The sequence below is a fragment of the Cephus cinctus genome, unplaced genomic scaffold, assembly GCF_000341935.2.
Source record: "Cephus cinctus unplaced genomic scaffold, Ccin1 Ccin1_scaffold1333, whole genome shotgun sequence".
NCBI lineage: Eukaryota > Metazoa > Arthropoda > Insecta > Hymenoptera > Cephidae > Cephus > Cephus cinctus.
The window spans coordinates 423,600-444,251 of record NW_014333751.1 but is presented as its reverse complement, the minus strand read 5'-3'; the positions used below and the strand labels follow the sequence as shown (position 1 = coordinate 444,251).

Here is a 20,652-nt window from a genome sequence, read left to right as displayed (position 1 = left end):
ACGCCTCGTTACCGTCCACTCGACGTTATAATCCTTGCTTTCCGTGTCTAGAAACGCAACCGGATTTATATTTAGCACGATGGTGCAGCCTGTTCACACCATTACCTTATGATTGTCGGTTTTACGACCAAGTTGTAAAACTGTCATATACATATACATGCGATGTTCTCGAGTTTAACAGAGAAAATAGAAAGAGAAAAAATTCATGATGATGGTTTATAGTATCTGGATTGGTTAATCCAGATCATCAAATTTTGTATTCCAATGTACATTCACCTATGACAATGTGGAATTAGAAATATATAATAAAAGTATCATTAGGAACTTGCAGCCAGAGTAGATACAGCTTGAGAACCGCGCAGTCACCGAAGGCTCGTATTTCCAAAGTGAAGAAGGGCTTCTCCGTCCCTCTTATACTGAAACGCTTGGCATTATAAATCACGCATAACGAGATGAGATGTAATGCGACGCTGATTTTATTGGCTGCCGTTCATGGCTTCGGGCAAATCATCCTGATTCGATGGATGATTTCGATCAGTGAGAGAGGCCTACAGGACGACGTAGGTATCGTCGCAGAAGCAACGCTACGAGAAGCCAAACAGGATATACCGCATTACTGAATCAAATGCCCTTAGCGTAATATACGATATTGCCCAGACAACGAAGACGTACATCCAATCGAATTACATCCCTTAATCAGTGAGTGGGTTTATTTACTGCTCAACAACGAGGGTGAATATACGGTACACTTTAAGGAAGAAGGGACCCGAGAGTGTAGCTTTGCATTGTTATTACTAGCAGCTGGGGGTATGAATGGTAGAAAATTTTCAAGACTCTGGCAATACGGCGTCTGCTGGAATTCTGGTACAATGTCACGTTACGGGAAACATTATAAATTTTGTGAAATGGGGATATATCGTACATGGGTGGTTCTCTTCCGTAGGGTTGCATGATCCAATAAAAGCGGAGTGCAGTAGGGTCTTTTTTTTTGAGGAAAGGTACAGACACGATGCCTGAGAGGCAACGTAGGTACTACATATAAAGCTTTCCGGAACGATAAAAACCGTTGAGCTTCAATGAAAAGGACACACAAAGGCCTTTTATAAATTGATCGGCTGTGACCCGTGTTTTTCGCGGAAGTGAGTCCATTCCACGCAATCCCTCACAATCATGTTACCAGGGGAAACGATTGAACAAGACAGGCGAGTAGTGCCGGTGCGGAGCATAGCCAGAAAGATAGATGCGTTCAGAATGGAAGGAAGCTCGGGATTCGTAAGACGAAGACTCCCCGCTGATGTGGAAGCCTGAGGAGATGCGAGAAGTCAGTGGAAAATCTTAGGACTTACCAGGGTTGCTTTTCTTGGTATTTCTCTTGCGCAACTGCGCACGGCTTTCCACCAAACTCAATTCCAAGAGCTTCTCTTTGATCTTAGCTTTCGTGCGCTTTATGCGTAGCCCGTTGTAAATGAGGTCCACGGGATCTGCAAGAACGTCGTAAGGCCAAAAAGCCAGGGTTATCACGGTCGAGTGTCTTTACTGTTCTCCATAATACTCGGTTGTTCATCGTGCACTCTACGGTATCACTGAACACGAAAAAATCAATGTGCTACTTCTCATTAGGTTCATCTTATGGAAAAGATTATATTTATTGTGCAACCTTCGTTTAAGCTTCTTTTCAGCGAATGACAAAGCAAATAAAAATGTCAATTTTAATAATGTTGCCGATATATTGTGAGCTATTGACTTGAGATTTATGCATATAGATAGCGATATAATAAAATTTTAATGGAAGGGAAATAAGCGTATACAAAAAATTACCGTCATCCTCTTTAACCTGCTCCCAGATTTCTGTGAGCTGAGCAATTTCTTCCTCCGACCATTCCTTGGGCAAATTCTTTTGGATCTCGCTGTTCACTCTCTGTAAATTTTATTTTTGTTAATATCTTTTGTTGGCATGTCGATCTCGATAGCGTATATTAGCACTTGAGGTTTGAAATCCTAATTCATATTTTCATAGTTCATGTGGATTAATTGCTGCTGTAGATTCTACGTTTGAACCGTTGGGAAATAAATATTTGATGAACAGTTGGCAAGACTGGCTACTAAGGTTTTACCTTTACTCTACCGACTTGGAATAGACTTTTCTCGAGGGAAACGTTTTCGGTTTCACAGCTCGTTCGAAGACTTAATTAGAGAATCAATATTAGCACTACAGTAAGAACACCCCAATATGACTACTATTAATCATCGATCACGAAGTAGGCTAATGTTCCTTTAACAGTATTCGGACGGTTTGCTGTTTCTCACGCTTTCAACCCTCAACTCAGCCCTCGTACATTTCGGGTAATTATTTAAATATTAGCCGGAGTGCCATTTCAAGCGATAGCAAAAAATACTTCTTGGATACATTTGTTATGAAGATATATTAATCATCGATTTCAACGAGTAAAAACGTTCTACAGTATAAAAGATTTATATAATATACAATATTGATATAATAATGAACAAAGCTTTACAGCTATTAGCTAAGAGTTATCGATCGCCAGTCTTGATATGGAACTGGGATGCTGCTCTTTAAAATTCTATACCTCACGTGTATGAATAGAAATGAATTTGCTTATGCATTTTAGAAATGCAAATACCTAAAGGAAGAGTTGGAATTTTGTATTTTTTGCTAAAATAAAAATGCACGGGAAGTTCAGTAGCGGAATTTACCCCAAGGTAATCATCCTACAGAAATTTTAAGCTAGGAGGGTGAGGCGAGAGCACGTCTTTTTTTATGGGTGACAGATTCTCAGCCCTAGAGAAGAAATGCAACTTGGGAACTTATTAGAGTGCACCCTCTCTGACAGTTCTCGTAAATCATTGGTCTTGTCACTCTAGGCTGGGGAACACGGATATCCGACACTAGTTCAGGTACGGTCGTAGTTCACGATGACAGAGTTCGTACTTGAGGGTGAAACAGTCTTTGAAAACTATAAAGAAAGTATCTTTTTCACCTTTTTGTAGAATAAAGCTAAAAGGAAGAAAATTTGCGAAAATTATATTCTGAAATCTCCCGCTGGGAATATTGAGGAGAATAAATTTGTGATTCAATATTTTATGTATGTCTTCGAAAGAGCTTCCAGGTTTTATGAAATTATTGTGCACGTGTACCTTAGAATTGACGATAAGACTCATTTCTTTGAGTTTCTTGATAACTCCACGTCGCGTACGATTATCGCTAATTATATTTTCCAATATCCAGTCGATCAAATCTGTAAATGAAAGAGTTATACAAAATTTATTTATTATAATATGCCAGGGAATTCAATATGTCATTTTTATGAGTGACTTGCATAGCTTAATTTTCACGGCTAGTTGGTACTTTATAATCCAGTGAGGAATTAATCGATAGTATTTGTACATGATATTGCCACGCAAAGCATTTCAGTTATTTAACAGCCCATATTTTCGCAATCTGCACGAGATAACGGGATACGATAAATCCTAAAATGTAACGCGTCGCTTCGAGTTTCTGTTTAATAAATTTCAACATCCGCTCCATTTGTGGCTTTGGCTTGGGTCCAGTTCGAGCATTGAAAATTGGCCACGTCGCGTTTATTAATAGCCAAAGAGTTCAGTTTCTTTTTTGTTACGATAAATTTTTTCTGTACCTACCCTTGCTGTACTTATTAGTCTGATGTTCCATGAAGAGAGTGCGCAGCTCATCTTCCTCAACTTCGGACCACATGCTACGTGTAACTTTCGTGTTAGCCTCGTTCTCGGCATAACCCTGCACCATGTCGTTAGCTTCGCGCGAAGTCTTCCAAAAGAGTAGCTCCATGTAAGATTTTGGATTTTTCTCTGCGACTTCAATAAAGCCACGTATGATGAAGATGGCAAACTTCCGTAATTCCTGCGGGAAAAATTGAAGACGCATTTAAGGAATGACGAAGAAACAAAGACGAAGAGACTTTAGACTCGTCTCAGGATGAGTATGGATAATTTGAAAATCGGCAAAATTTTCTTAATTCCCAATTTCAAACTCACTTTGTGTTGAGGTCTCTCAGATTCGAGTATACGTTGAAAAGTTCGAAATATCGATGCCTGAAAAACCATCGGCGACATCTTGCATTCCCAGGCAATTCTGTGCAGCAGCTTGACGGTACAGTGATTGATCTCGTCAGAATTAATTTCGAACTGTTGGAGTAGTGCGGCGCAGGCCTTGACTACTTTAACATTAGCGAATCTAGAACAAACGATATATAGATTCACAAACGGATACTGTTCAAAATCGAACCCAAGAGGTCCAATAAGATCTTCGAAGGGTTCGAGTAATAGAGCACTAAGCTAAGGGATTGTTTCGACTGTAGGCAAATTGTGCGGTTATACCAGTCCATGATCATTTACAGTTACGTACCTATGCAGGAAGTCTTCGAACTTGAAATCAGTCTCCTGAACTTGTACATCCCTTTCCGACTCTTCGTCCTCCTCTTCATCGTATTCGTACTCCTGACTGTGGCACTCTGCCTCGCCAAATTGAGTTTCCATGTTGGCAGTTAATTTAATGGTTGCCAATTGAATTAATTCAATTAAACGTCAAAGCAAACCAAGCCGAACTCACCTTCCTCATTGTCGCGGTTGTTTCCGGCACTGCCTTCCAAGTTGTTTCCCCTCGATGCGTCAGCTGTCTCCGCTTCGTTCTCCACGACTGAAACACAAAGGAAATACCAATGGCTTTACGTTCTCGTGACTTCCGGTTAGAGAACAGCTCATCCGTTTTCGCCTCCTCTCGTGTCGAAACGTGCCTCACGGATCCATCAGACATTTACGATCTCACCCATTCGAAGAATAATAGAGAAGCCAAAGTGCTGATTGCAAGTGCCGACTGTAAAATCTTGCCGAAACGATCTAAGAGTGCCTACCCCTGCGTTTCAAGCAAGAATAAGAGCCCTTACTGGATACACGGAATTTCGGTACTCTCGGAATTGTCAAGTATTTCGTGAAATTTCAGTGAAAGGGCCAAGCGACTGAATGAAAGGTAGCCCAGGGAAACACACAAAACGAACGTGCAAGATTAGATCGGAAGTTTGTGCTTGATTTGCATGACGCGAATGCTCGGCTAACAAGTTGACAGTACGGATGAACCAAAAGCGCTGAGGGATGGTAGGGTAGTAATGAAAATCCTTGTTCGACAGGAGCGTTCGCGATTGTAACAAGCCGCCATTGAAAAACACGGGATTGATTTGAACAGGCCGCAATTGACAACGCAGTCCGGAGAAGGTTGGTATGGCTATGCTGATGGCGATGGTAATGGATTGGCTCGAGCTAATCCGGGGGGTGCACAATCCGATCGGTCGATGACGGGGGTTTTTTGATAGGATACTCCAAAGCAATTTCTTTTAATTAAACCCCTCCTCTTCATTCACGAATGTCGCCCACCCCCTCCGCTATTCTATCATCCGCCCACCGTCACCGGCGGCGTCCTACGTAGGATTATAGACCGTGGCTCGACGAAAAAATTGCACTGAAAATTGCATTTCCAAAGGGAGAGATGTTGGACGCAGCCACGAGCTATGCCATTCCAGCCACTTTGCATATACGTATATATAGATCAGAATGACCGTGGAGATTGATTCGTTCTGCCTCGACAAAAGAATCGACCGCTCGTGCCTTTAACCTCGAATATAAATCTATCTTTCAGCGCGCTTGAAAATGCCAGGTAAACTACGTTTAATGAATTAAAGTCCAGCCTCGGGCACGGAGTTAACTTAATTTATGAGAACGCGATGAAAGCCATCTATTTGAACAGCGATCTACGCGATCAATATATATCTGAATGCCTGTGAATTTTTTTTATTATAACGAGTCCTCGAATCCCGTAGAAAAAAAATCCTGATGGACTTTTAGCATACAACAAAAGAGTCAGATAAAAAAATCTGAAATATTCATTTGTATTCGAGTCTCAATTTTTTATCTAGAAACTGTCAAAAACAGTATCAGGGATTAGGTTGTGTTTTCTAAAAACTTGCGGGATTTTCAAAAATATTGACGAATCAATGGTGTAGAGTATTTTCACGACCGACATCAAAGGTACAGGTGTATACAATAATATAATTTTATACACCGGCAGAGACTTTCACACAGCACCAATTTCTCTGTAGGTACTTCGTTTTATCAGGTATGGGGTGGTTATTGAATCAAAGCAGTAGTTGTGTATTCTGGTATTGATAATGTACATACAGGGTGGTATTGCAATTTCATCTCATAGCAAATATTTATTCAAGGTTTTTACATTGGTAACAAATACTTTGCACAATATTTTTATGAAAATATCGTACATGAAATGTAAACTTCTAGCCATCCTCGTTTCATTTCTACGTCCTGGTCACACTGTGCTTGCCAGTCAGATTCCAGCAGCGAGGCAGTCAGTTTGTTAGTGTAAATTTTAACAAGCCCAACAGACATTAGATTAGGTATTATCGTAGCGGCGAAGCGAAGCATTATTATGCGGTTGTATTATCGTTGTAATAAACGTTGTATAGTGTGGGACAGTTAGGTAGCCGAGCTTCAGCGTGGTGTATCAAAGGCTCCTGTAGGGAGTGAGATCAGACAGGGTGGGACTCGGAGTTGGTTATTGGGGCTGGGTACTGTAGCTGTTGGCGGACATCTATGTAATTTGTGAGGAGATAATAACAGTCTATAAGTAGAATAACTTACGTGGCCAGACACACACCCTTCCAGTTCCATTCGACCATTTTATGGAAAAGGGACACGACGGTAAGGAAAAATATTATTTTCGATGAAATGCTTCATTTTATTATTCTCGCGAAGGACAGATACGTGATTTATTTTTTGATATAAGTTTGGGGGTGGGTTATTTAATTTTTGTTTTTCTTTAACATAACGTGCCTATATTACTTTGAATTTTTAAATATTTATTTTACCTTATATATTGCCTATACATATTTGGCACGAATAACCATGCCATAGTTAGTGTCGTTAAGTACAGTGTAGAACTTTGTAAATAATTATTGCACGGAAGTATATAAAATAAATTTGTATATCGTTCTCAACACTATGTACATTCATTTTTTGTATTTAATAAATAAAGTAAATTCAACCGAATTCAAATATCCCTTGAAATTCTCATTGCCAGCGACAATGGGATATTTTTGAGAAATCCCTGATTTTCCCACGTTTGCATCGCAACGTTGGTTACCGTCACGCTTAGCGATGGATTAATGAAAGCTCTGTGGGTGTGTACAAACTGGAGACCCTTGAAATAGAAGCTCTTCTCGTGTAAAGCTGTAGTACTACCAAGGGTAATCGAAACTCGAGACCTTCGTCCTCGTATAAGCCTCTTAAAACCAATAACGACGAACTCACCTAAAATCACTTCGCATTATAGAAATACGAAAAGGACAAATAAATTTAGAGACGATAACAAATACGAACGTCGTAAAGAAATTTTTTTTGCAATTCCTCCCAACTGATGACAACGAGATAAAATACTTTTGATATCTTTAAGAGCAGCAATGAGATGCTTTATTGACATTAAAAGAATTATTAAAATAATTAATAATACAAAGTCATGAGAGTACAATACGAAAATTCTTCAAGAACGAATAAACTGCCGAGGATAACAAAAGATAAGGAAGGAACAAAGAAAACGACAACCACGTTATCTTGACGAAGCGATGCAAAGACATTTACAGCATAGCAATTCGATCAGCAGGATCTACGAGTCAAGAATTGCAAGATCGTTCCGAGACCAAGAAACAGTCTTTGTGGAAGCTCCTTTATGTGCCAGGAGGCGGGCTGGAAGGGAATGGTCCAGGAAAGGCGTTTATGGTGGTTTGATGTTAGAGGTAGAGTTCTATCCCCCTTGGAAAATTTCGCATTCAGTAGTCGTCACAGTCCAGCACTACTATTAGGTCGGTAACTACTTATTCAAACTGGACCGCCTAAACCACCCCTTTTCTTAGGGGATTTGTTGACAACCGAAACACGTCCAAGCCAGATCCCCCAACCTAACCTTTTTTTCCCGTCATGATGCGCCACTGGCTGACTCGTGTGTTGTTTACGTGTATTTTTATCACCCCCTTGTTCGCTTCACCCTCAAGTTACGAAAGTTACAAAGTCCAGCGTTGCATGTCTTTCGCTTTTCATAGAAACGTACGAAACACAAAGAAATAAGTGCATGAGAATGTCTGAGGGTTCAATGCCTTGGACATTCACCCCCTAGTATGATCCTAGTCCACTTTTTTATCTACACCCTTTTTCTTCTTGACGTTTTCAAAAGTTATGATAGCGAGTCTTTACCTCGACCAATCCACAGGGAGCAGTGCACTTCGCCACAGGGTATAATTCTTAGGGGGGATAAACAACCCTGAAGTTTTGACTTGCTTAATGACAATTTTACGAATGACGTTAAAAAACACTTTCGTGCTACTTTTTTCTTTTTCTACGAGGCAAGAATTCTTGTTTTGTCACACTTCAACAAAAACGGATCCAATCAACGTTGAAATTCGACGATACAATCGGATCGATAAATATTTATCAAGACTTTCGATGGCTCAATTAATATGTAATTTGATCGAGTATCGAAGTTTCATGCGTTTTAGTCATTTCGCAGGGTAGCTCTATATTGGAAACAAAAAACTAGCCATTCAAATATAGGCTGAATACTTTGACCGGGTACTTGACCATACTGCACGTATTGTACGGGAGGAGCATGCATAAAATCGATACAACTTTATTGCATTCTTTTTTGATTCTCATATACCGCAGCCGAAGCAATAACTCACGGAGGAAATACGTATCGCAGAGAACCGTCTCGTAATTAGTTTCTACGTAGAGGTCACTGGGAATGGTAGGCACCCACGATATGAACATATAACTTAGGGTCTACAGGCGCCCTTTCAAAAGCTCTACGTAGTTAGTATATTACGGGGCTGCGTTCATTGTCTGCGCCTAATTATCCGTAAAATAGGCTATCCCCTTTACGAGCCTTTATGACTTGGACGTGACGGTAATGCGCGTCTACAACGAAGGAACAATATTCGTACCTACTAACAAAGCTAGGATCTTGCTATGACAGAAATTTCAAGTTGGTTACTGTTCCTCTAGGAAAATCGAATATATCGTGTTCATGGTAACGAAACTATAGTTGGCTGGCAGTACCTAAGTTCAAAGGGTTAACTAATTATTTTGACTTAGATCATCACTAAATTTCTTTATCGTAAAACGACTTCTCGAAAATGAGGTAAAACTAGAAGATAGAAATAATAATACTGAAATATACAACTATTGCGTAAAAGTTACAGTGTACGTACATACTATAGCGAAGGAAAAATGGTATGTGTACGATAATATACGTAGAACGCATATAAACGCAGTCGTCTATTAATTATTTATAGTAATGTAATATTGATCCGTCTGGGCACCCTCCAGCAGCGAACCGAGTGGCCGGTACAACCCCTATAGTACTGACTATCTCGCCACCCCCGTAGCAGAAACCATCATTACCAACATCACTCGTTATTCGTTGCTTATCTGGCGGGTTTCGCGAAACGAGGGGAGGCAAAGGCAGAGTGCAAATCGATTTTTCAAATTTCACCCTATTCGTAAATGGCTTGCAACTCCGCGACTACTTCTGGGTTCAACAACCGTGAATGGCGGAATAATGCGCATAGCCGCCACGGAATCAGATAAATTCCCGGTAATATTTGCCTCGACCAAAGAGTTCCCTTATACACAGAAAGGATTTAAAAGAGAGGAAACAATTTGGGAAAATTTGTGACAGCATGAAAGGGGTAACCACGAATCGGAGCCGTAGTCCTTTGCATTCGTCCCTCGACTCTGTTTTGTTTTTATCTCGAATTAAAATCCCCCTTTGCAATTCTACCCCGCGTTACGTCATACACGATATCGCGATTTCACTGGCTCGTTTTCCACCATTAGCAACATTTAGTACACCCCATACGCGTACCTACGTATCTACGTATGTTATTCGAGGGGTTTTCACATATTTATCTGTAGTGGGCATATTTCGGAGAAACATTGTTTGGACACATGCCAGTTCCACGATACCATCTCATCCACTGTTTGCGATCCTTCGGAGTCTGATTTTGCAGGGTTTACTAATTCTCGAATTAAAATCCCCTGAAAACGTAATCTCACGAATTTTGTGAAAAAAAAAAGTCTACGTTCCAGCATAATGTAAATGAATTTCTTATAATGAAAATTTCGTTGCGATGGCACGTACCTACGAGTCCGCCAGAGTTTCCTAAAACGGGGATATAAAGAGAACAAAGGAGAGGAGACCTTGAATAAATTTCATCAGTAAACCCTCTAACACCTTCGAGTCAGGGAGTAATCCAGAAAGTTTCCACTAGGTAACTCGCATACAGGATAGAGGCTGGGTCAGGAGGAGAGCTTCGGGAAAGCATAGTCGATTAGATCGTAGGTACTCGTTCTTTATGTGGCAACCTGGGTTTATTAGAAGTGGGCCTTCTTAGAGAGCGTGTCGTAATACACAGAGGAGGGATCTATGGGGATGGTTGGGGTGTAGCAACGGACCGGTGTCATGGGTGTCTGCTGGTATCCAAGGTGCTGCCGGGAATGTTGGTTGAGCTTGATAAGGTTGAGCCGAGCAGAAACGTTGGTGAGGCAACTACCCGGAGATAATAGACCTGGAATGACTTGCTTTGCTTCTCTGGCGCCGAGGGGTAAAGTTTTCGCTACATAAGTACACATCTCTCATATCCTCCTCTGAATGCCGCTCCGTCACCTGCAACCACCCTTGGCCTGATTTCTATCCATGTACAGTGGTCGGTGCTAACGAACGAGAGCGTAAGCGAAAATTCAAAAGAGCTAAAGTTACCCTTGGTCTCAATGCCGTGATGAAAATCTTCCCTTTGGGCTATTTTTTGTTTTAGACAAATCGATGGTCCGCCCGTGGGAACGGAAGGCGCCTAGATGTATCTACCTTTAACCAACCATCCAAGTGAGAATTGAATCCGTTCGCGTGGTAATTAGGGATTTCATAATGTGAACGGGGGTTTAAATTAAAAGCGTAAATGGCGGTTGGGTGATGAGGGGATCAGGTCTTAAATTATTCATGGATTTACTTAAGTTAAGGCATTATATTACGGTACATCGGGTTCCTGCGGTAGTTATTGGGGCCTAGGGAAAATAGGGTTAACCAATTTCGTAATTCGTATTATAGTTTGGATAAGCCAGTCGACATTTGGTTGGATACTGGGACTGTTGACGAAGGTCTGGTGAATAGATAAAACGCAATTGCTTCAGGAATTGATATTTAGCAAATATTACAAGTTTCTCTATTAAGTATCAAAACAAAGGTTGAAACCTGCTGTATGGAAATAAAAAAAAAAGTGAACTGTAACGGCGGCAAAACGCTTCTTTTTTTGAAATAGATACATCTCCTAGTAAACTACTGATCCATTTCAATGGGAATACTTATGAAAGAGAACCGAGTATTTCACCAGTCTCGGATTTTACGTCGGGCTGGCAATTTCATTGGGCGACACTCATCTTAGCTAGTTTTGGAACCGATCCAAAGAAGAAGGTCTGATAATATCGTTTTAGTGACATAAGATACCCACTATTATCGTCCCGAATGAACTCGAGACCGAATCCAAACGATCTAATAAAAGCCACGAGTTTGGCATTCTTTTTTCGCACATTGTTTCAATTGAATCGCAGCAAGATACCGGCATCTCAATATCATCCCCATGCTGACCTATCTCACAGAGACATTGATTTGAGAATCTTAACAAGCTCACTCGCGTATCTACAAACTTGGAACTTCTAGCCATAAAGGTAGCCTTATACCTATATACATAGATACATATATGCATAGCCAGTCGCTTACAGAATTGTAAACTTTGGCTGATTCGGCTCGAACTTTTTTTCTTGTTCGTGTCGACTAATATAGAGGAGGATGGTTGTGGGTTAGGCATTAGGGGGGGAGGGATCCGTAGATGCGGCCTAGGGCGTTGCCGGGTGCGAAAGTTTGTTTTGACTAAGTGGCCAAGCAGATAAAGCAGTTCGAAAGATAATAAGCAGGCAAACGGGCAAACACAGGCCGCGGGCGCATTGTTAGGTAAGCCGAGAGATAGCCGTGATTTAGAACGCAGACGAGGTACAGAGGCCGTGGGCTACGAACAATGGCGGCTGTATGTATATTCAAGTGCGGACGAGCGGCCAACCAGCCAGCCAGGCAGCCAGAGACAGAAATGGCAACGGGCCATGAGGACGCCAGTAATTGCCGAGTGGTCCTCAAGTGGCAACGACGGCGGTCAATTTCACCCCGAGTCCGCGACACCACAGCGAATTCACTCTCTCCCTCTCTCTCTCTCTCTCTGTTTCTTTGTCCCTCTCTCTCTGTCTATTTGGTTCCATCTAACCTCACCACCTCTCAACTCACCCTCTGACCTTCTCACGTACGGCATACACTTCCAGGGTTTAGGGAGGATTATGCCGGACACGGGGGTTTCCATGTAATTCGATAGTCTCACGCCGGCCGCGTTCGCTACCGATTCTGCCCCACAGGACTGTATCTATACCCACTGCCGAATTCGATAGGCAAGCCCATCAATGCTTCGAGCGGCTATCCTGCTGGGAAGAAACTTTGCTCGATGCTATGTCTAAGATGAAACTTTACCGAGCGAGTGGAGAATGATCGACTGTGCCATGGAAACTGTACCATCATCTCCCTATTTTGCGCTCGTGCTATTCTACGGGAAACAAGGATGCTTTGTGTGGAGGGCTTTCTATCTAATACCACGCCGTATCTAGTATCTATCCATTTCTCGAATGAGCGTGATAAGATAAATATGATTAAACGCATTGTATTATATGGGAAATTCAATACAGACTAGTTTTCCTAGATATACAACATCAAGTAATAGGGCTGAAGTTATGGTAGCTAGAATTTTTCTATAATCAATATGTTATACGTTGTTCAACATGCTATTGTATAAATTGTATCAAATAAATTATAGAAACAATACATTATTCGTACACGTGATTTTAGAGAGAGGCGACTTAAGCTTAAGCATGGGTGTACCATAGACGTAAGAGATATGCATTATATTCTGTACATACTGTATATGCAGTATCAGGTATGCTCTAGTGTCTATCCTTCAAATGGGAACTATTCAACGGACAGCATCTTCAGCGGGTTTACGTGGATCTCCATAAAGGTTTAAGTACCACTTGACAGCAAGATGTTTCCACATTGAGATAAGACGAGGAGGACGAAAAGCGTAACGCCATGTATCCTACCTGCTACTTTACGTCCTTCTCATCCTTTCACATGCACTTACGTATACATTTACATGTGACCACGTGACATTTCCTAGTTCGCATAAGGATCCACTGGACTTATGTAGGTCCTTACACGACCTACAAGCCTCAGCATTGAATATCCGACAGTAGCACTGTATCACTTGAACGTCTGGACCAGCTCTCTCTCTAGGATGCTGCTATTCCTTGCCTCTGTCACTGTGCTCGAAACCCTTACCGCAAGATTGTTCGAGTAAGCCAACCAGGTCTCTCAGCACCCACTCGCATCCTAGGAATTCTCTGAGCACTGCTGAATACCAAGAATTCACCATGATCTCAAATCCGTATGGTCCGTTTCAAAAGGCATTGCGCTGTATAGTTTACAGCAACGCTTCTTCGCCAAGGAGAGGAGTCAACCGAGCATGGAGAACCACATTGTCAGGATCGGTAGGGTGTTCCGGAAGATCGACTGGAGTAAGACAAGTGGGAAGTGTCATTTACTCAGTAAGGTCTTGCCGAGAGGACTGCGGAGGCATTCGATACAGGCTCACTAACGTTGCCTGCAACATTCTATAGGCAATGCAGTCAAGCTAAATGTCTTTAGCTTTTTACTTGACTCTTGTGACTTTCAGGCACTCAGCTTGGGTTTTAAGTCATTCCGTATATGAGATAGCTTATTTATCACTTTGACATTTTCTCAAGTTTTTTATACGCTTAGTCAACAAAAAAAAGATACATGGATTTTCGTTTCGTGAAATTATGTGGAAAGGACGCTTTCTTTTATCATCCTTCAGTTTTTCACGAGGGATTCTCCCCTGTATGGATCAACTTTAATGCTGGGTTAGAATGAGTGGCAGTTCGAATGAAAAATTGTGAATACTTATTTACATACGCATTTTTGCCCATAGGCTTTCGTGGTATTTTACGTTATTGTAATGGCTTACATGAAATTAATATTAACTGAGAAGAAATTGCGTCTATAGTTGTAGATAGATAACTGGTGTAGGTGCGGGATTTAGGAATCGCCCGGCGATGGGTTAATTAATCTTCTCGAAACGGTGACGATTCACAACTGGAAGTTTTATATTTAAAAAAAAGGGAAATGTCCTGTTACAGAGAAATGGTGCAAGAAGCAGATTGATAGTTCTTTCGTCTTGGTGGGTTGTACCGCGTTCTGTTTATACCTCCCATTTACCTGACCCATTTACGTGAAACGTCGGTGATAAAGTATTTTGCGTTTGTCCACATTTCAAGTGTCAGGAGCACGAGGAAGGAAAAGCGAAAGGTCCAGAATGGAAAAGACGAAAGGACAGAAAAATAAGGGGTCAAAAAGGAATGATAAAAATAAAAGAGTAAAGTGAGAATGAGAGTTTCCAAGGAGCTATTCGACTCAAATAAAACCAAGAGTTTTATATATTCACATTCCATCACGGGGTACAGTCAAGACCGCCATTTCAATCCATTTTACGATAGAACGAACCAAGGACCCATTTCCCCTGTCTAACCTCACCTCAAGGGATTTCACTATATCATAGGATTTAACGTTTTCTTTTTTTAGCCACTTGAGAACCAGCCTTTAACAGCATCTATAACAATCGTTAGATTTCACTATCTACTTTAAAATTTATGAGTACAATAGAAATTGAGGAAAAATTTGGATTCTGCAACGTAAAAGGAATATGAAGATTACTCTTTAAAAAATTATTTCCGTTCTTTTGTTCCTGGGTTATATCATATTAGTTAAACAGCACCCCACGCTATTTCCGGCCGACTACTACAGGGGTTATGAGGTTAAAAGCTAACCAGTGTGAAAAAATGGGATAGAAAAAAATGTTATTCCTATCTAACCAAAGAATATGTTTTCGTGCTGACGTGCGTGGAAGTCGGTTTATACTACGAGCATTGTTCGCACCTTATAGTCGAACAATCCGCATTCATCCAGCAGGCCTGATATCTGAACTCCCTTGTACCTTTGCGAAGCCCGCAGACCATGAATTACATTTCAGTGAACTTCAATGCTAACTATTCTCCATAAATATACACGCTTTACCATTTATACGTACCTACTGGCAAACAATAGTATATACCCGTTACCATCCACGTGATGTATTTTCAACGTTCGACAATAATTTGTAGCAAGGTCCAACGAAAATAGATACGACACTATCTCACGAAGGTAATATGCAAATAAATAATGGATATCGAAAAACATGAAAGTAGAGACTTTTAGCAAGATTTAGAAAATCAAGTAGAAACCGCTGCATATCGTCGTTAAGGTGAACCTTCATCAATGCCAATCCCGGCACGTCTGATAACGTTACGTAAAGGAGATACGAAGAGACTCGAATGGGCCCGCAGAATCGGTTTGGCATCTTAAATAATTCACGCAAGTCAAGATCCTGCCTTAAGTCATGATTTCTTGGAAATTCGATTGCGTATAATTATAATGCAATTTTCAAAGTTCCCTCGGAAACTCTCTCCATGAAAATGCACCTAGATTATGCATGACGTAACGTACCATTTGGTATTTTATCATAGAGCTCGTTAAGTGACGAGAAAGAGTAACGCTGATTCCATCGAAATAGCTTACGTTCAAACAAGGTTTTCCGTGCCAGTAAAAGGCTGATGGATAAGACTATTCAGAATGTCGCCGTACATCAGGAAGGCGTTTGAGAGTAGAAGGAAGGGGATCGTGGATTTAAGGATAAAAGGGTCGCGTTGGGGCTGGATCGTGCTTCTCCCTGGTGGTTCTGCGTTCTTCTTGCGTAAGTCGCGGAACATTAGATGGCTTCCCATACTGTAGAAACCTTCCCAGACCTTCTCACGTGCCCAGACCTTATAGGAGCGCCCTCTGGCCTCCCTCGAGGTTATGATATTCCCTTTATGGAGCCGGCGGGCCTTACCATGCGGACCTTTGTCTCAAATTGATTTACTCCTATGTTGGCCCTTTTATCTTACGCAAGAAGAATCTTCAACCTTGACTCCACGGGGTCAGGTCACGAGGACACTCAAATTTAGTACAGTTTGATACTCTTGCTTTTTGAGAAATTATGCATACATTTTTTTTTTCAGGTTAGAACACAGCTGTTCATTTAGGTGTCAGCTTGAAAGTGGCTTTTGAGACAGGACCTACCCTTAAGAAAGGGAACAGGTTTACGTCATTATGATATATGTATATTTCACTCAGATGACTTGCAGGTAAATGAAAAAGAAAATAACCATATGAATTTTTACATCTTGTGTATATCGATATTTGTGTAATATTAATGTACTGTGCTTCATTCGATTTGGTTGTTGACAAACTCAATTATATTACGTTTATGGAATTGCTTGATGAAAATAAGTGGTTTCACTTAAAGAGTGATAATGGAAGCTCGAAAGGGGATGGAAGCACAGCTACCTTATTTCTTATAACTTAGAAAATACTTACCGAGTAAATATCCGGTCAGGGAGGGAGGAGGCGGTATCCGGTTTGATGTTGGTCTTACTTTATTTGATCATGTCGCATGCCCGACGTGAAACGTGACAATAAATTTATATTGCTGCTTTACGATAATAAGGTTGGCAGACTTGTTGGACCTATAAGTTATAATTTAACAGGATTTAGGATTTTCTACGTATATACGTACACGTATGGTCCATAATAACGATAAAAAAAAGTGTATACGGAGAACATAAAGGGGATACAATTGAGGAGTACGAAATCGAAACTCGAAGCAGACGACACTTTTTTTCTCCACTGGCCATGAAATTGAATTATGCGAGAACCAGGGTGGAGCTCATTCCAGATTCTGGACAGCAATAAATTATTCTTTCACGAAATTCTCGTCCCCGTCTGTTTGTCGCGAAATTTTATGGGACGAGAAAGTTTACTGAAAACAGGCGAACCCTTGTTTTTTACGTTCATTATTTTATTTTATTTTTCACCGAAAGACCAATCCAACTTATTGGACGGCTGATCCAAATTATTTATACACATGGTCTACATACCACATGGACCCAGTATACTAAAATTACGTAATATGAACAATCGCATTATTTTATAATTTATGAACTTCTATTCTCAGTTCATCGACTCGGTATATACTATAATTACCAGTTAAATTTTTTATTAAGAATTAGTATCCGTTTGTAAAGATGCGGCATATCTGCGAGGTGTTTGAAATGAAACGCACTGTTAGGCCGCAGGCGTTCGAATCGAATGTACAAGTTATAATTGAAGTGAGCAATTAAACGAAGGACTATCCGCAAGCATGAAACTTTACGCATGGAGGTTTATGGATGGCTGATTACAGCCAGACTAAAGTGCACATAATCCTAAGGGCAGCCGAGTTCAACTTTATTCGAATGGAATTCGCGAGGATAATTAATCGTAATAAGTACATGGCTCATCGATTCTTTTCATCATCCAATGTATATCAGTATATCGTATTACACAGTAACTATGTACATTCGTGTTCATAACTATCACAAGAGTCGCGACTGCACTTTGTCAACTCTGTATAATTTACCACAGGTGTATATGGTATACATATGTATACACGCATATATGTATGAAAACGCGAATGGTATTCGGGTATCAAAACTTTTTCGTTTCAATTTCACGGAATTCAGTAGGGAGCGATAGAAAAATTCTGTATTCTTTTATTATCCATGGTACTTTGAACCAAGATCAAACGTTGACGGTGTATTAGTGAGGCAACAAATGAGAGAGACAAAAAATGAAATAAATGAGGATATTTATATTAAAATATATGATCATATATTGAGATTACGGTTTCTGCATGAGACCCTAATTACTATTTTATACTTCGCATTTCTTTACTCTTACTTAATTCTTATCGCAAACTTTCCTCTGATTCTCAACTGTCGCTGTTGACCAGAAAATTTATGCAGTGGACGTGAATTAAGGGTGTTCCTGGACCTAAAGTACTTCCCGCAAGTTCTTCATTAACTTTTTCTTCTCCTTCGCTCAAGTCTAGGATAAAGGTAAGGAAATTACGAAAATTATTTTATCGCGAATCGCGAGCGATTTTTTTCTCCGAATTGTAACGTACAAGCAGTAAAAATAACAATTAAAGTTCTTGGTTTACGATCAAGCTTCATCGTCATAAGCACCTTTATAGGAAAAAAAGTGCAAACGACCTATATCCCATCAATTTGGTAAACCTCAGTAATAATATAAATACTATCCATATCGATTTACCCTTAAAAGCAAATGGCAAGCAGTCTCTACTTTATATGTATACTGTCATTAAACAGATAATATGAAGTTTTGTATGATTAACTTTTTGAGTACAAAAAATGATACAATAGAACAGTAAAAGCTTTACGTCACAGTCATAAAGTCTCATTAAATCATCATCAATTATATTACGTAGCTATCAAATAAATTATTCAAGAAATCGTCACTTTGACATGCATTAAAAAGTATAAAAGTTACGTTATGTGTATCCAGTTATCTACAAATTCCGTTTTACTTCCATACCACATTGATCAAATATACATATCTCTCAACGACGTACAGATAACTGTGAAATATTTATAAAAAGTTGTATAATCTTGTATAAAAGTAAAAGTTGTATAACCCTTTTGACTCGTTACTCTCGACGCAACCAATAAAATCGACCTGTCTACTTCCTTGCGCAGGAAGGACATAATTAATATGCGCAAGATGGCAGACCAGCCTATTCAGTATGCGGGACATCATAGCCTCTATGATTGTATGATTGTCGGGCCACTCGTGTCCTAATCCACTTCTAGTATGTTGGTATCAATGTATACATACATATATGTATACTACTATCTTACAGCAACAGACTGTTGATTGCTGCATTAATCATCTGTTTCAGTCCTTTATCGATATTCAGGTTCTCGCTATCTGTGCTTCTCGACTAACGGTACCAGTCTAATTATAATAATCGTATACTCGAGCTTTATCGGATACCTAAAAAAGAAAGAGTGAAAACTGCAAGTATTGCAAATCTCAAAATTGTGCCTGAAATTAACTTGCTACATGAATTTACTAATTACAAGTTAACAATTATGTACAAAGTTTTTTATGCAGGATGAAATTTCAAAAAATACTGATATTTTACACTAAACATTTCGTTACGCTTTCACAAGAATAAACGTCAGTATTTTAAGCAGTGGTAGAGCTGTATATTTGATTTATTTATCTCTTGCCCATTCCACCCCTTTTTTGCGTTTGAAGAATTTCCGTTTGCCTATGAAGAATGACAAGGGCGTACAACAAAAAAAAAAAAAAAGATTACGTTGTCACGTTCATGGAAATAAATATAATTTGATCCAAGGCAAGGATTTACATGGTATCTTATGAGGAAAATCTCTGTATCGAAAGGATCCTTGAATTAACGATCTATAAAGCTAGGATCGATTTTCCCTCGAGCTTTCAGCAACGCGAATCGAAAGGGTAAGCTAAATTCGTATATCGTGTTGGTACTTAATTCATTTATGTGCTCTATTGAGCCGAGTAGATGCAGTAGCCAGGGTGTGGATATCCGCCGGACCATATATCCGGTAAATCAATGTGTAGTGTGAACCACCTTTCTAGAATCCCCATCGGAGCAACCTCATGAACAATTCTTGAGGCGGTTCGCGCTGGTACAGTGAATTTGTTACTAGAAAGTTTTTAGTATTTCAATGAAAATATAAATAAAGGTACGTTACTTATTTTTTGACGTGCTATAGTCCAATAACGTAATTCCGTAATAAAATGATCGAAATTTACTCACGTCTACTGTAGGGCTATACAAGTATTTTATATGAGGTTTGATTATACAATTTCAAGACAACGTTTATTACAGTACATTATTCTGCTGAGCAAAAGCTACGTTAGGATTTCTTTTATCACATCTCGTATATAACATATATGTATATTTATGTGTGCTAAGTGTGCGAATTTTACCCCACTTTTGACAGTTCACAGGCAACTTGGAATTACTTCACCAGTGGATGCTCATAGTCTGATATCAGTATGTTATTTTGCAGTTGCACTTTAGTATCAGGGCGAGTTTAGAATTACTAAAAGCCAGGAATGGAGTTTGGCAGGATCAGAGATGTAGTCTACTTTGGAATACATTTCTAACCGAGAATGGTTAAGTACGTAAAAGTGAACTGTGAGTTCTATATATATTGTAACGTAATTCTTTAACTTCTGACCCGACACCGATATCAAAACATACGAGAAGGACTATCTTCGAGAACCAACCTACGTTACCTTCGGCCGTCCACCCGTCGTTCGTGCATCCGCAAGCCAGGCGGGCGCCAGTCAATTCTTTTCTCACCGGCAACTGACGAGCCGGTATAAACTGGGAGTTGGGGTGGAACAGG

General features: G+C 40.1%; 1 protein-coding gene across 1 annotated transcript in view; it reads right to left on the bottom strand.

Annotated features, from left to right (window-relative positions):
• Nucleotides 1-20,652, bottom strand: part of LOC107272959 (protein timeless homolog) — a 98,666-nt gene that overhangs the window by 7,139 nt on the left and 70,875 nt on the right. The window contains exons 16-22 of the mRNA XM_015750671.2: nt 4,607-4,693; nt 4,403-4,508; nt 4,033-4,231; nt 3,661-3,898; nt 3,157-3,257; nt 1,819-1,918; nt 1,347-1,481 (exon numbers count right to left, since the gene is read on the bottom strand). Coding sequence (XP_015606157.1) covers nt 1,347-1,481; nt 1,819-1,918; nt 3,157-3,257; nt 3,661-3,898; nt 4,033-4,231; nt 4,403-4,508; nt 4,607-4,693 — 966 coding nt within the window. The remainder of the gene's footprint in view (nt 1-1,346; nt 1,482-1,818; nt 1,919-3,156; nt 3,258-3,660; nt 3,899-4,032; nt 4,232-4,402; nt 4,509-4,606; nt 4,694-20,652) is intronic.